The sequence below is a fragment of the Peromyscus maniculatus genome, chromosome 1 (genome assembly GCF_049852395.1).
Source record: "Peromyscus maniculatus bairdii isolate BWxNUB_F1_BW_parent chromosome 1, HU_Pman_BW_mat_3.1, whole genome shotgun sequence".
NCBI classification, from domain to species: Eukaryota; Metazoa; Chordata; class Mammalia; order Rodentia; family Cricetidae; genus Peromyscus; species Peromyscus maniculatus.
Window position 1 is genome coordinate 201,017,372 of NC_134852.1, and position 17,519 is coordinate 201,034,890.

Genomic DNA, 17,519 nt, shown 5'->3' on the forward strand with positions numbered 1-17,519 from the left:
CAACTGTGACACTGAGAGTAGCTTGAGTATAAGAGAATTCAAAGCCCACTTCCACAGTGACATACGTATTCCCTCCAACAAGGCCACACCCACTCCAACAAAGCCACACCTCTCAATAGTGCCACTCCTTTGGGGGCATTTTCTTTTAAACCACCACAGTGCCCAGTGAGACCTGAGGGAGCTGAGGATATTCGCAATGAAACTTGAAGATGAGGAGAGAATCAGGTAGAGAATGGGAGAGCAACCTCAGAGCAGGGAGAAGAATATATGAAATGGAGGCAGGAGGATGAAATAGAGGCAGGATGGGTCCAATGTGGAGTTTAGAAGTCATTCTGGGAAACTGACCCCAGAAGAGGCTTAAAAATGATGATGGGTCAGGTTGGGAAGACCTTTCTATTACCATGCTGAGGAAGTCAGCTTCGACTTTACAGACACCTTGGAACTTACTTTTGGCAGTAGGGAACTGGATTTGAGATCTACTGTGGACAGGCCATTCTGCTAGAAGGGTGGATGAGGATGAGGACTAGAAACTAAGTAAGGAGTCGTATCCAAGGCCTTCACAATCATCTCCTACCTAACCTGATGGCCCTTTCATGTGACTGTCTGTGGCATTTTACATGACTGATTGACCCCTCCTTCTAAAAATACTTTCCTTACGTGGCCTCTGGAATGTGCACTTTCCTGGGTCTTCCAGGGTGGGGCAGAGGGAGAGAGAGAGAGAGAGAGAGAGAGAGAGAGAGAGAGAGAGAGAGACAGAGACAGAGACAGACAGAGAGACAGAGACAGAGAGAGACAGAGAGGCAGAGAGACACACAGAGAGAGCACAGTTTGCAACCTTGGCTACAGGGAGCATCCTTTCCAACCTACTATCTTAATGTGCATTGTGGTTGTGCCTAATGTAATACAAGTGCTTGTTAGACCATCAGGTTGCTTCACTGTCTTCTGAGGAAATGATACACGAAGTCCTGTTAGTTGCTGTGGCTTCTCTGGATGATATTAATTAATTTTGCAGTCCTGTCATAATCATTTGTGGTTTTTCTAGGCACTAAAATAGTTATGATCCTAACTACCACATTCTTTGAATAAAAGAAGATCTACTGATCATATCTTTCTGTCATATATCTGTCTATCTATCTATCTATCTATCTATCTATCTATCTATCTATCTATCTATCTATCTATCTATCTATCTATCTATCTATCTATCTGCCTGTCTTCTATTACCCATCTATCCACCCATTTTCTCATAAAACAAACAAGGAAAATATATATAGTGGATGTAGTATTCATTTCTATCACTGGTCATGAAGTCACAGTTGATGAGCCAGCTCAACTTTTTTCTTCAGCCCATTTCATGTCCCCTTTGCCCTTAGCCAGCACCTTGGGTACTCAACATTTCAAGCTGGTTGTAATCCAAACCCTCATTCCTGAAGGGTTTGAGTTCTTAATAATTTTCCTTTATTACTGTAGTCTTCCATTAACTTTTACTTCAGGACTTGAAAATAATAAGAAGACTTGAAATTAATTAGGGGATAATAACAATTAAAGGCTTTAAACATCATTCTCCTTGGGGTCATTGTAGAATAGCATCTATTTCCCCTTGATAACAGGGACAGATCACCGCAGCTAGTAGGTAACCCCTTCTTTGCCTGTTAGTAGATGAGATGCTCAGGACAGATGGTTATAGACTTCAGTTTTCAGTACAGTGCAACAGATGTTTTTTCTCATGGTGACCTTCTCCTGGGAAACCTAGACTACTCTATCAACAAAGCCAAGAGCTGAGGGACACAAGGAGAATATTGTGTGATGGCTAATAGCGCCTAACAATGAAATCAATAACCCTGTTTTGATTCTTGGTTCTCAAACCTCTTAGAAGACAGCACCATAATCTTACACAGGTTTTGGTTCCTGGCTATGTGGCTACTGTATCCTCAAAGGTCCTCAAACCTTGGTATCAAGCCAGCTGCTTCTAGGTGGTCAGGTCTGTGTAGTGCCAGTAAACTACATAGACCTAAGCACCATTCCTCTCCTTCTGTGGTGACAAGAGCTTTTTGTTGGAAGGCATGCTATGCGAAGCATTGTGACAGTGAAAAGAGCATTAGGGAATGAAAGATTGTAGTTCTGGCATAGTTGATGCCTGAGAGAAAGCAGTTCCCAGGAGAAGTTGCTCCCTCTCCCATTTAGGAGGAGTTTTCTGTAGCAAGCTTGACCTCAAGTGCTACATGGAGACTGGATTTGGTTGGTTTCTTGTGTTGGCAAGTCAGGTGCAGCAGTTCCCCATGGTGAGAAAGTCCATCAGCTGAGACAAAGCCTCCATCTGCATCACAATGGCTGCTGCTTACAGGTGCCACAGGACAGTCAGTAGCTAGATACATATTAAGTAGCCTCAGCAAAGAGGCTATCTGTGTACCTGGCTCCTAAGAGTCTGCTCATAGTGAACACCATAGTGCTCACTCAGGAAGTTCACCCTGTGTCCATTTGAGAGTCCAGTCAGGCTGGTTTTCTTGCTGAAATACTTCATCTTTGGAACCTTGTGTTCACAATATGCATGAGTCTGATCTTATCTGTCTTAATGCTGTCTGATCTCTGGTGTCTCCAAGTGATATTTCCAGGCCAGACTCTCCTCTCTGAGCTCCCAAGTCAGATATTTGGCACAGTGTTTGATTTCTGCATTTCATCATCTCTTGGGTGTCATCTTGAACATACTGCTCAATGCTAGCCCAATCTTTTCTCCAAACTCTCCCAGTGTCCTGTCTTATATCTCAGTTTGCTGCTTCCAGTGTCCCAGACCCAGATGCTGATGTTTTCTTTGACAAAGCTCTCTTTATTTTATTATTTATTTATTTATTTATTTATTTATTTATTTATTTATTTATTTATTTATTTTCGAGACAGGGTTTCTCTGTGTAGCTTTGCGCCTTTCCTGGAACTCATTCTGTAGTCCAGGCTGGCCTCTAACTCATAGAGATCCACCTGGCTCTGCCTCCCAAGTGCTGGGATTAAAGGCATGCGCCACCACTGCCACCACCGCCCGGTGACAAAGCTCTCTTAATTATGCCTTGTTGTCTAGTTCAGCGTAGCTAAAATTTTCCTGCCTTGCCCACAGTCAGAACAAATCTCTGTCACCCGCCAGTCCCACAGCCACTCAGACCCAACCAAGTAAACACAGAGACTTATATTGCTTACAAACTGTATGGCCATGGCAGGCTTCTTGCTAACTGTTCTTACAGTTTAAATTAATCCATTTCCATAAATCTATACCTTGCCATGTGGCTTGTGGCTTACCGGTATCTTCACATGCTGCTTGTCATGGTGGCAGCTGGCAGTGTCTCCCTCGCCTTCCTGTTTTCTCAATTTTTCTCTCTGTTAGTCCCGCCTATACTTTCTGCCTGGCCACTGGCCAATCAGTGTTTTATTTATTGACCAATCAGAGCAACATACAGACCATCCCACAGCACTTCCCCATTTCTTTCTTCCTTCCTTTCTTTCTTCCTTCCTTCCTTCCTTCCTTCCTTCCTTCCTTCCTTCCTTCCTTCCTTTCTTTCTTTTTTTTTAAAGGAAGGTTTTAACTTTTACAGTTCAGTGAATGGCTTTTGGCTTTGTCATCAAATATATTCTGTTCCCACCTCTCCTCATTCTCGACCCTTCCTGCTTTTGCTTAGGTTCAGCCCACACCTTGTTTCACCTGGGTGGATACACTTGGCTCCAAATTCACTTTTGTTTCCTCAGTGCCTTTTTGTACACAGCATCTAGAGCATCCTGTTAGAATTTAAATCTCCTCTTTACATTGATGAACCAGCCTGCCTCCATCTTAGGCTTGTAAGCCATCTGAGGAAAGACAAACTAGATTCATTCATATTTATAGATAAACCTGTTTCTCAAGGATTGGGCTGTTCCCCACCTTTAACTACAGGTGGTTCTGTCCTGCCTGTTCCAGGAAACCAGAAACCTTGCCTTTGTTTCAGGAGGTTATTATGACTGCCTTGCAACCTTGCCTTTGTTTCAGGAGGTTATTATGACCGCCTTGCAACCATGCCTTTGTTTCAGAAGGTTATTATGACCAACTTGTTATGCTTATGTTCTGCTTCTGTAACCCTACCTATTTGCCTGCTAAATCCCCCATATGGAAACTCTCTACTCATGAGCCATAAAACCCCTATTTCACCCTGTGTCTCATGTCAATCTCTTGAATCCCACCTCTAGGAAGAGACAGCCTGTGTATACAAATTAAAAAAGAAAGCTTGCTTTAATTAATTGCTCGCTCTTATTTGGCCATGCTGATTTGGGTCGGTGGTCTTTCTCTTCATATCTGTGGGATGAACAACATCACCAGTGTCTTCTGGTTTGACTTAGAGTAAGAATCAATGTCTTTATAGCTGTTCGCAAGGTCTAGTGAGAACTTGACCTCCCAGTCTTTTCTTGAACTCATCTTCCATGACTATCACCTTGTATCTCTCTAACTTCAGTAAACTTCTTACCATTCCTTGAATTTTACAGATATGCTCCTGCCCCAGAACCTTTGCACTGACTTGTTTTTCTGTCTATAATGTTTACTACCAGAGAGACACACAAATAGCCTAATCTCCCACCTCATTGAGAAGTTTGTGCAAATGACAACATGCTGTCAAACTCTTGCCTGGACTCCTATTTGCTCCTTCTGCTTTGAGCCCCTAGGGCCATCCTGACTGTTACCAGTTTCTCATGTCCTCCTTGTGTATTCTTTCCTCCTACTTGGTATTCTCCACCCTCTGACTGCTGTCATTTGCTATTTACTTATCTCCTCAGTTAAAATAAAAACTTCATGTTGGCCAAGATGCTGCCTCGCTTTCTTCCTTTTTTTGTTTTGTTTTGTGTTGTTTTTTTGTTTTTGCTGAATGCTGAGGATGTAGTGGTCTAATGAATGAGTGGCAGGTGATGTAGACTAGAATTGGGGCATGCTGGTGGACTGTAGGACATTTCAGAAAACTCAGTGTTCCTCTTGCCTTGTGTAGGACAAGGAATGAACCAGAGATCACATGGCGTTTCTTTATTAAGCCTCGGCGTTGCTTTCACCTGAATGAACTAGGGAGAGGGCCTCACAGTTTTTCAAAATGTCACACATCATACGTGTGGTGATGGCATTGCAATCTCTTTGTGGTAATTAGTTCTCTATCCTCCCAACTGGACTCTAAACTCATGGTAGGCAACATCATCATTTCTTTTATTCTGTTTACGACATGAGTACCCAGACAGCCTGTACAGTGAAGTTAGCTGGGATCTGGAAAAAGATGTGTTTTCATTCCCTGGAGGTTGAGGCTCCCCCTTGTGGGAGGAGATGCAGAAATTCCTGGTGGTGCAGAGACTTAAAGTACATGCTTGTGGCATTCCCCAAAGCGTATGTCCAGCATCTCATTTGCATTCCATTGTTAACTGCTCTTGGTAAAGAAAACCAGCAGGGCTCTGCTCCAATTAGCAAGGAGAGAATGCTCTAGCTGTAGCAAGGACAGGGAGGTACAGTTTACTTTACACCCTGTTCTCTGGTAGTTCCAGGAATTGAACTAAAGGCTTTTGAAGTGTTCTCCCAATGAACCATGGACCCAATCACCCCTTTAAAATTCTTTACTTTAAGACAGGTCCTCACTAAGTCATCCAGGCTGTCCTGTACTCACAATGCAGCTCAAGTTGACCCTGAACTTGTGATTCTCCACCTTAGCCTCCCAAGTACTTGTCTTTATAGATTCATGCCACTGCTCGGGCTGTCCTGTATCTTCACTTCTGAGCACCTTGTTCTTGCTCTGACCCAATAGTTCCTTTAGTTAAAAGGATCCAAACACAAAGAAATGTAAAGAGATGAAAATGTTCATTACCTGGATTGATCAGCATGTACTGGTGTGAAAGCATTTGGAATCATGCTGTGCTCGATAAAGATGTGCAGTTATTGCATTTGATCAAGAAGGAAAGGAAGAAATATAAAGACATAAAGGAAGGAAGGAAGAAGGAGGAGGAGGGGAGAGAGGGGAAGAGGAGGACAGGAGTCTCTTGGATTTAAAGGAATCAAGCTTTCAGAAAGGTTTAATGAACTAAAGTAATTTTCCTTCCGAGTAAAATTTTACAGGCATTAAATGCTCTCACTCCACCGACTGTGTTCACGGGCAGGGATGTCTTAGTGATTTATGAATTTGCAGATTATGCATTATCCTTTCAGAGGACAGGAATCCCCTGGGGCTTCCTGCCTGCCTTCCTGAGCTGAGCTGACTGGATTGGCCAGGTGAGAGCCATGGCTCTGATCTGCAGTCTCCTCTGTTTCCACCAGGCTCTGGAGCAATGGGCATTATTTAAAGAAGGCATTTAACAACTCTGCAAGCTGACTTGTCTCCCACCAAAGAAGGCATATCATTATCCTCCGCTCTATCCAGCAAATCGCATCTTCAATGTAGCCCTCCGACTCCAGGCCGACGTGCAAGCCCCTTCCATTGACAGAGCCTGGGACAAAGGGACATAGTAAATTTAGACATGAAAAAAAATCAAGAGGATTCCTGACGCAAAGAGGCTACAGTTTCTGAGCCTGGGTGTTTCCTCTCAACAGAACGTGATATATGTAAAGGATAGAAAGCCTCTCACTACAAAACCCTCTGGCAGCCTTGCATAGGGTCTGGGCTCCTTAGTTCCAGTACAGAGAATCCTGGAAGGTAACAGATAAAGGAAGCTCTAAATTTCATGCTGGCAGGAACTATTTCTATTTTAATCACTTTATCTCACAGTGTCTGACAGAGGGCAGGAATAGATGAATGAGAGGGAGAGAAGGGAGAATGAGAAACGAGGACATTAATTGCTGGTGTTGAGTGTCTAGCTTACTTGAGCATCTGGGAACATCAGAAGACACGAAAAGTCTGAGAATGAGGAGAGAGGATGTGGTGGGCAACCAAGAGAGCACCAAGGCCAGATGCGCCCTTCATTACTCTTTTGTCATACAGTAAGTTGTGCGTGTATATGTGCTTCTGCATTGCAGTGGACTTCATGGTTCTTTATATGCAGTGTACTACCCTTTCCCCTTTATCAAACCTTCCCTTCACTCACAGGGGCCACACTCTGTTTCCATCTCTAAGAAGGACTTCTGTGCATAGCACACAACACATGCTTGGCCCTCTGCTCCACAGCCTGTGACGTCCACCTCTCAGCTGTCTGTCACTCCTGGGACTGTTCCCTCTGCACCATTCTCTGTTCTGTGTACCCCTGATGAGTTAAAAAGAGAAGTATGTGAGCAAGAAAGCAAGTAGACACCATTACGATATATCCCGATTCTCACGGTATATTAAGGCCAGCCTTTACAGCCCTTCTTTCACGAGGCTTTGCTAATTATATTCTATGGATGTAATTGCTTCCTCTTCTCAGGTTACCCATACTTCTCTCCTATGTTTATCATCTCATCTCTTTTTTATGGTCATCACTTATAATCCAGCCAAAGGACCCTGCATAGTACATGGCATGTGCTCGACACGGGGGATGCAGGGTGGAGTGACCTGAGATTTTTGACTTCAGAAAGGCCACAATCTTACAGAGAAAATGGGCATATACCAAAGTCCCACTGACCCCAACAGAGCTGTGAGGCACAGAGAAAAGAATGATAGTCTAGGGATGTCAAGTGCCACTTTAGAATGCCATATGTGCTGATATCTTCATATATATGAGCTTCTCTGCTATATTTAGACGTGCTTACATACACATGAGTTTCCCTCATAGTCTGTGTGTGCGTGTGGATGCATACAGTTTATGAAAAGGGAGAGGTGTGTGAATTATTCCAGTTTATTTTAATTGATCCTGATATCAAAAATCCTACATGGACTTTAGCCACTCAGGTAAAAGAGATACTTGACAAAGTATGCAAGGAACCTTGTGTCCTAGAAGTTTGCCTAGTTGTTTAGTCTGCATACACTTGTTTCCTGTTTCTTATGCCAAGAACAAAGAAAACCAAATTTATTGTTACCCCCAGGCCTTGAACTCAGGGTCTCTTTGATTTCCAGAATGTGGCTAGTATCTTTCCATTTCTTTCAAAAGGTGCTTAGTAAACATTTACAGAGTTCATGGATGGGTGATAAACTCCCTGAGGTATGGGGATGTTTCTGTCTGTCTGTCTGTCTGTCTGTTTGTCTGTGTCTGTCTGTCTGTCTGTCTGTCTGTCTGTCTGTCTGTCTCTCTCTCTCTCTCTCTCTCTCTCTCTCTCTCTCTCTCTCCAACCTTGTACATGAGCCTTGTTTCATTGACCACATGGAGGAACAAAATATCAGAGCAGAACTAACAAGGCTGACTCGGGCCTGCTGCGACCAGGCCTCTGCCTGACCGAGGGACAGGGTTGGTTTGTTTCACTCTGGGTTTTTCCTTACCTGTAACATGGAGATTAAATGTCTGTGCTGTCCCAAAGGTTTCCTGGGAATACAGGAGTCACAGAGTAGGGCTTCATTTAATGCTTGACTTGATCTCTGCTGTTCCTTGTTTGTATTTAACTGCCAGGCCCACTCTTCTAGAGCAATCCCTTGAGGCACTGCTATGGATCTATAGTCCATCCAGTGTGTGGATCCTGCATGTTTCCAGGCACGCTCCTTTCTTTCTCTCTGATCTGAGCACTTGCTCAGCAGTCTGGATCATATTCGGTGGTTTGCTGTGCTGCTGTTCAGTCTTCTCTAGCAATTTCCTCTTTCCCGGAGGCTGCTGTAAAGCCCCAAGTGGTAAGAGATGTCAAGGATGTGAAGGCCTGTTTCTTTTGCTCTTGATTTTGTTTGCTCATTGCAGATGTAATAAGCCTAAAGGTTACATCATCATCTCTTCATGGCTCTATTGATGTCCGTCTGTTCTGGGCTCCAGGGGAAAGGAAACTTCTTGCCCTTGATATCATGTTTTGACTTTTCATTGGAGGACACTGGTATGACTATTCCCTGCTTGGTTTATTACATTGAATCCATCCAAGTTAAAAGAAAGATTGCATGTCCAGATCAGGGTCTCGCTGTGCTGGAATGGATGGCAGCATTATGGCACAGAGCTGGGGGAAGACTTGTGTGCAATGGAGTCTTTCTCAAAGTTTGAGCCTCTGGATGCCCTAGGGATCACTCCGGACACTGCCTAGATGTAGCTAGAAGTTTTCCTGTGCTGGCCCAGCCCCAAGGTCCCACAGCCACTTATAAAATTCCTATGTCCCACCTGGTCCCGTAACTGCTCAGACCCAAGTAAACACACAGAGGCTTATATTATTTTTGAACTATGGCCATAGCAGGCTTTTTGCTAGCTAGCTCTTACATTTCTATAACCCATTTCTATAAATCTATACTTTGCCACATGGCTTGTGGCTTACCGGTACTTTTACATCTTGCTTCTCCTGGCAGCGGCTGCCAGCGTCTCCTCTGCTCTCTGTTTCTTCCTCTCTCTTTCTTTAGAATGACCCACCTAACCTTATTCTGCCTCACCATTGGCTGAACGGCTGTATTTATCAATCAATCAGAGCAACACATACTCACAGCATATAGAATGATATCACCCATCACCTAGGTTCTACTGAGTTAAACTTTCTTGGGGGGAGGGATCCAACAAATATACATTTACCAAGCTCCTCTTGCTCCCTACATGACCTTTGGCTTCAGCATTACTCGTGGAATGCAAAGAGCACCACCTCAGAGTACTCAGTCAAGTCCAGTTATACCCCCCACTTCTCATATCCTTCTGGGTAGGCTGAATGCCATCTCTGGCTGCAGTCTGTGAACTTACACCAGAACATCAATATTTGCAATTGGCTCAACAGCTCTTATTGCGTAAGAATCTTCAAATGCTGAGGCTGGTTGTGAAGAGGACAGAGGGATAACACATCCACCTTCAACTTGTTCACGGTCTAGTTGAGAGGGCAACTCATGTAACACCCAGGAGCTGGCAAGATCATGTTAACTGGGAAATAAGGTGGCTCACTTGGAAACAAAACTTCAGAGGAGAGAAAACTAATAGACTAGCCCTGAGAGGCTAGTTGAGAAAGGTGGACTCTGGTCTGTTTCTGGAGCAACAGGTGGGAAGGTACAGAAAGAGCAATGAAGGAATAGTTAGCAATGTGAGAAAGTGGTCTGAGAAAGCTGAGGTGTGAGTATGGCTGACCTAGCTTAGGACACCTAGACAGATGAATATAGAGCACAGAGTTTGGAAAACCAGATAATTGAGAACATGTTTAGGGTGCACCGTGGAGCACCTTACAATGCTGGTGTCAGGGGTCTGGGTTTCATGCTTTTGTAGATAAGAGTCAGTAAAGGATTCTAGTCAAGGAGATATATAAGTTAAGAGGACAAGTAGAAACCACCTACACGGAAAGCACACATAAAAGTGCGAAAGGATGTGTTAGTTGGGACCCTCCAGTTAGCAGGCCCAAAGCTAAGATCTGATAAGAGGAACTTAGGAAAAATGCCTGTGAGAGAAAGCAGACCAGACCTGGGAGAGACATGGTGACTCCTGGATTGTGTAGCAGTGTTGACTCACATGAAATAGACAAGTCTGGACAAGGAAGGCTAGCTGGGGCTGGTTGCCATGCAGTTCTGAGAATAGTCCAGTGTCTTTTAGGGAACTGCAAAGTCAGTGTCACTCATCAGAGGAGTCCTGTGTCATTGAGAAAGGAGTATGCCTGGTGTCCATAGTGCATTTCATTGTTGACCGGAAGTAGCCCTATGGAGATACAGACTGGGCAAGCAGGGAGCAGTGGCCTTTGCATCACCGAAGGTGGCGTTTTCAGTCAACAGAGCTCCCCTGTGGAGGAGTGGCAGCATGTCTGGCCATAACACTGGGGGAAAATTAACTGATCTGCTTTGCTCCTGTAGACCCCAAGATGGCCACTCTGCCTTATTTCTGGTTACATTGGTGAATTCTTTCTCCAGATTTTGTCATGGGTGCCCACAGTTGCTCATGCTTTTACATGGTGGCTTTGAGAATGGCTGCATAGATAAAAGGAGGTTAAAAGAAAGATTGGAAACTGCTGGTGTGTGTGTGTGTGTGTGTGTGTGTGTGTGTGTGTGTGTGTGTGTGTGTGTGTTCATGTTCAACAGAAAGCAAATTCTCTGGTTCATTGCTGTGCATCTGATTGGTGAGAAGAGGGATAAATCCTGGGACTTCCTTAATCTCTGGATTTAGCAAAGAGGAAACTAGCTATGAAAGAGAGAGAGCAGGGCCACTGAGTGACCCTTGAAGTACAAGGTACTGTGTAGTTGCAGGCTCCTTGCTCTGATGCTGCATTAATGCATCAGGTGGCTTGGAAGAGTCTCCAGTTTTACACATATTTATGCTACTTCCACCCATGAGAAACCTGAGGCCTCCAGCCATAGCTTCACAGAGAAATTCAATGTCCCAAGCCAACCTTGCATGGACTCCTTTTGGCCTATAATAGACCATGATCTCTCTCCTTTAATTTCTTTCTTACTTTACATAGAAGAAATGGAGATAGGGCTGATTGACCCCATGGAGTGCTGAATGAGAATAAATCTCCAAGTGAGCACTTTGTTGTGAGTTAAATGCCATAAAATGTTCAATATAATGGCTGATTATTTTTCTTTAATCTTAAATGGATATCTAGAATGGGGAAGTCCCATCCTGGAAGAAGAAATTAATTATCTCAGAGAGAGTTTAATGGCTGCTCTGCAAATGAGTTGGAGGGAGTTAAACTTCGGAATGGGAAAGAGTGGAGAAAAGTGAAATGAGATGTGTATTACATTTAGATAAACACAATTATACGCAACTGGGTATGTGTATGTGTATGACCCACCTGCATGCTGCTGCATGCGATAATGTTGGTACACTTGACATCCTTGTGGACAGAAGGCTGTGTTTAAACTACTCTCCAGATACATGCTGGGGGCAGGCATGGAACTACCTGCTACTCAGATTCTCAGCTAGAGCAGTGGAAAGGGCACAGGGACAGATTAGGCAACCCAGGACCAGTTTTGGTCATTCACTAATCATATCGCTAGCTCTCTGGGTTTCCTAACTTCAGCTGGGGGCAGGAAGATAGTCCCAGAGTCTGGCGAAGTCCCCTGACCTGCTTACTGAGAGGTGGGGGCAGTTGCCACAGGATCAGTGGCAGGCAGTATCAGAACATCGGGGACTGAGCCTGCTGCCATTCAGGTATTTGTGTCTGATGAAAACACAAAATCTCTTTGAACTCCTTCTGTAGACAGAACGAGTCGACCCAGTTCCCTCTTAGTCTTTTAGATCCTATTCTGTACATCAGAGTCATCTTGAGATCAAATGCAAGGAGGTGGGGTGTCTCTGATCTCTGGGTGGCCTTGGCAGTGAACAAAGCCAGCTGGCCTGGGCCTGACCTTGCAGAAGGACAGATGTGTAGAGACCACTGTTAATGCCCAATTAATTCCTGTTGGCATGTTTTATTTCAAATGCAAAGCACTGTCGGGATTAATATAGATGCTACCAGTTACTGGGGTGCACTACGTTAATAATTTCTTCCCCCTTGCATGATCCTATTTATCCTCCTCAAACTCAGCAGATAAATACTAAGCCCTCCTCTGGGTGATACTAGATGTGATGTGTACTGCTACACAAACTAAAGTAAGCTTCCTTTTCCCCCTTTGTCCCTCTCCTCTGCCCTCGCCCCTGCCCCTTGCAGGTGATCCTGATCCTGACCAAGCTGTATGACTTCAACCTGGGGAGTGTGACTGAGAGTTCTCTGTGGAGGTAAGTGGATTAGACTGTCTTAAAGCTGCCGTGGATGGTTTGGCTGGGGAGAAACGTAAGCCGAACAACCGAGGAGAAGTCTGTTTCAGAAGGAATATAGGACTCGTACCTCTGGTGCCCTAGGTGGGAGCAAGCTGGGGATGGGAAATGGGCCTGATGCTCCTTAGGACTTGCCTGTTGTCTATCTGCCTTGGTGCTTTGCTGCTTCTGCAGGCCTCCAGGGTCTAATTCTACTTGTTGAAACAGGGGCTGATCAGAAATGGAGGGGGAAGATTCCTTAACAAGCAGAGATCCTTGGCTTGGGGGACTACTGCTGGATCGAGGGGTTCTTGCTCTGGGTGTGGATCTGGCCCCGGGCATCACTGCACTTGGAAGGTGCCACAGTTTTCAAGAAGCCAGTGGCGATGTAGACAGAATAGATTCATATCTGCATGGCGGCTTTCATGGTGCCTGTTAGGTTTTGCCTTTGTGAACCCTTCTTCCTATAGAATGATACTAATTTTATTTTGTATTATATAACAAAATATTATAATGGGCAAAAAGACCAATATCTTAATAACCCATTTTAAAGCATATTTTTTTCAGCTTCAAAGTTGATTTGCTTATTTTTATTTTAAATGAAGTTAAATCATAAGGCTCTTGAAAGTTCTGTGAATTGAATGCACTGTACGCCTTGTGCCTAAGAGGGTAAGAAGACATCCTGATGACAGTCTTGGGGTTCAAGGGGCATGGTGGAGAAGGGTTGGTTGGCATGGATAAGAGGGCTCAGATTTAGCTATGGTGCTAGGAGTTCCTCTGGACAGGGAACACCTGTGTGCAAACCTGTCGTGGAATATTGGTGTACACTGTAAAGATATGTCTCTGCCTCAGGCACCTTCTGATTGGTTTAATAAAGAGTTGAATGGCTAATCGCTAGGCAGGAGAGGATAGGGGGGATTTCTGGGGAGCAAGAGGAAGAGGAGGATGACTCTAGGTGTGTGGATTTCACCAGAGACTCTGAAGAAGTCAGAGATATGGTACAGAACAGAGGTCACTGAGCCATGTGGCCGAATGTGGATTAAGAGACAGGTTGACTTAAGTTATAAGAGCTACTTGGAAAAAAATTCTAAGCTAAGGCACAGCTTTCATAATTAACAGTGTTGCTGGGTCATTATTTGTGTGCTGGTGGTCCAAAGATAGCCTGACAAGAAAACTCAATACACAAACCCTTAGGCCCCCTTTCACACCTTGCACACTCACAAGCACACTGGCATGCACTCACACATTGGGCAATAGCAGATGTCCCCAGGTGCTGTGACTTGGTATCTTGTGCTGTGTGCTTACTGCTGAATGCCTGGAGAACTTGTGCATTTCCTTTCATTTTCTCTGCTGTCAGCCTTGGGGAGGATACTTGCCCTAGAGGTCACTTACCTGGCTGCATCGCTGCCCAGTGCCATGTCCTGGGGTTTCCTGGGCCTTGTTGCAGGGAACCTGGAGTATGAGATGTCTCATTATCTGGCCCACATGCTTGTTGAGGGTTAGTTAGAGCAGATCTCATTGAATAGGGTGTTAGCTAAGTTAAGGTTTTGGGGCTAACTTATCAGATGGTAGAGGCTTGCCTCCCTTGGTATAGGTGGTCTCTACCAAATTTTGCTGCTCAGTAAAAGTCAGTGGAGGTATAAGCTATCACCACCTCTAGCAGATGAGAGCTGGGCAGATTCCACTCACGCAGTATTGCCTGGGAACTAGAGCTCAGAAGGCTTTCCTAAAGCCCCCAAACAGAGATGCTGCATGACACTCTAAGCCTCACTCCTGCGCAGTCGGTTTGGTCCAATCACGAGAGCAGCCAGCAAATCCTGGCCTTATGTTTAGGAACACCTATGACTGACACTTCCTGTTTTAGAAAAGGTTTGGCTAGTTCCAAGAACGTGGCCCAGCTGCTTGATGACACAGTCTCTGAAGTAGTGAAGTTTTCCCTGAGGTGAGAGTTGCTGTGTTCTACAGTGGATGCAATATACAACCAAGTCACTCCAGCACGCTGATACCCAATTGCTAGAGTTTAAGTGTGGGTTGGCTCACTGAGCAAACCCTGTAACTCACCTTTAGATGCTTTACTTAGCCCCTGTGTATTAGTTCCTGGGGCTGCCACAGCAAATGACCCCTCATGAGTGGCTTAAAGGAGCTAGCATGTCTCTCTTAGTTTTGTAGCCTGGAAGCCTGAGTTCAGGGTAGTACTAGGGCATCACGCTTCCCTGGAAGCTTTATGCAGGAAAGTTTTACCTCTTTCCATGTTTGGAGGCCACTCACAGACCTGCTAATTGCATCCCTCCAATCTTGTCTTCATCTTCCCCGATATTCTCCTAGGTCAGTGCCCCCTCCCTGCATCCCTGACCATGGGTTTGTGGTTAGATCAAGGCCCCACTTGGATAATCCAGGGTGATTTTATTTCAATAAAATCCATAGTGGCATTAGCAAAGATATTCTTTGGAAAATATAGTCCTGTAGTACAGTGTAAGGATCAGAATTGAGTACGTGCTTTATCACACTCCACCACTTAGTACCACACCAGCCTCTAAGTCCCATTTTCCTTCATAGAAGCTGGTGACAATACAGAACACACATGTGCACTTGGTATGTTTTCCTTGTGGTTCCCCAAACACAAGCACCACACAGTTCCCTAGAGTGTCTATGATCAACTCCTTTCTGGTTTAGAACCCCAGGGTTCAGGGAGCCCCTGCTTCTTCCCCTCCCTCTCTGCTTACATGTGCCTTGTCTGTGAGCCCTTTCCCTAGAATTTCACATTTCATTGCCTAGCCACCTTCTCCTATCCCATATTTAATCACTATTTGACATGTTAAATATTTACTTATTGTTTTATTTATTACCCACAGACAACCACTAATGTCTAAACTTTGGAGAGAGGAAGGCTGGCTTATTTTATTTTTTATTTTCAGTTAGTGCTATGTCCCCAGCACCTAGAGGAGAATTTGGCACTCAAGAGGTGCTTAATACATGTTTGCTCAATGAATGAATTAGTGAGTGACATGTAAGGATTAAATAATAAATGCAAAACCACTTAGGACAGTAACTGATGTAGGAAACACTCACTTTGTTGTAATTATTAATGATTAGTAGAGCTCTGGGTGTTTGTACAGGGTTTTCATTTCATTATTGACTTTTCATTTAGGAATCCATTGCTATAGGAGCTTGTGTGAGGGAACTCGTAGGCCATCAAGGGGTGTGTTCTGGGTCCTCTAGTTAGTAGTGACTTTAAGGATAAAGACAGGAGTTAAGGAGGGAGGAGAGTGTCCCAGATTGTTGTCCCTTGGGCTCTCTGGGGGGGATGATCAGAATATTGATGTCTACCTTGTTGAAGATAATTTTTGTTATGGACTAGCTTCTCTGGGCTTGTCTATAGGTGATGAGGGAGCCAAATATGAGGCAAAGAGCCAGATGGGGGGGGAGCATGGGGACCCATTGAGTTGACTGAAGGGGCACAGTCCCAGGTTGGTTGGTTCCTCCAGTACAGTTAACAGAAAACATATTCCATATGGTGTGACATTTTGAGGACTTATAGAGATTTATGGAGCTTTGCTAGTGGATAAATGTCAGACAAGGATGTATTTTTGTGTTAGATTTCAGGACTTTCACATGTTGATAAAACCTTAGAAATTCAGTGTTAGAAAATGAATGAAAAAGACACCACTCCTAAATTTTGCAGACCTTTGCAGGCTGGTTTGCTGGGGCCGCTAGGAGACTTCTAACCCTTCACTGTCTGCTACCTTTGTCCCTGAGCTTATCTCTGATTTCCTTTTCCTGTATTGATAATGACGAAAGACTTTACAGTTAGAGCCTAGAGCACTCTGATTTTCCTCCCTAACACAGTGGAAAGATAAAAAGAAACTAAATTAACCATGCACCCTTTCAGCCTCTTGCTTTGGCTTAATATGCTTAAGCACGTTGAAAATGAATTTGGTGATCTTCTGTGCGACAGGGAAGCCCCGGAGTAGCTGATGTCTTGACAAGGTGACATCCCCTGCCAGATTTCAGTGTGATAGGATTATTTGCCCCCACTGGGTTAATAATTCAGAGAACCTCTACTTCTAAATATACAGAATGATTGAAGGCATCAAATTGTACATCTGTTTCTGTGTCCTTGTGGTATTCCTTCTGTGGTTCTTTGGTCTTGGTAAGCTGGAGGTGGCCATAGTTTTTCTTCACTAACACTAAGATGGCTGTGTAAAGTCACCATTTAGTGCAAGTGTATGATGATCTCAGTCAAAGGACACAGTGCATATTGGAGTTCAAGTGCAAAGAATTGATGAATCAGGATTGACTTTTTTGAGGACACAGTGCTTCCCCTGAAAAATCTGGGTTATGACACTGAGATTAGGAACTTCCCTGGTCTATGGTATGACATTCCCTCTTCAGTATTTTTGTCCTAAGTTGAAACTTCACTAGAGGCAACTATACTAATTCTGTCTTCTCCATTCCTGAATCATTTGGTGTGTAGGTACTGTAGACTGATAAAAAGGGACTTTCTGTGAAATCCACATGTGGCAATACTTCTGTGACATCTCTATGTACCTCTGCACACATGGGTACCCTTGCCTCATTTGGAGGCATTTAAAGTCCTCATTTAAAAAAGTTAAACTCTCATAAGGCAAGTTAACCTACTATGGGAGTTTGGAGTCTTTGGTTCTAAATATATATGCCATGGCCAAGAGTTATGTTTTGATTGACAAACGGCTTGCTGGACTTGCCCATCCCAAGTGTAGTCTCTGACAGTGGTCTGTGAAGGCTTAACCTGAGATAAAAATACATTGCATGAATAAAATCTTCACACATGTGCATGGGAT

The 17,519-nt window shown here is 44.2% G+C and overlaps 1 protein-coding gene across 1 annotated transcript in view; it reads left to right on the top strand.

Moving 5' to 3' along the window:
• Sorcs3 (sortilin related VPS10 domain containing receptor 3) overlaps positions 1–17,519 on the top strand; it is a 627,324-nt gene that overhangs the window by 172,381 nt on the left and 437,424 nt on the right. The window contains exon 2 of the mRNA XM_006983301.4: positions 12,614–12,681. Coding sequence (XP_006983363.1) covers positions 12,614–12,681 — 68 coding nt within the window. The remainder of the gene's footprint in view (positions 1–12,613; positions 12,682–17,519) is intronic.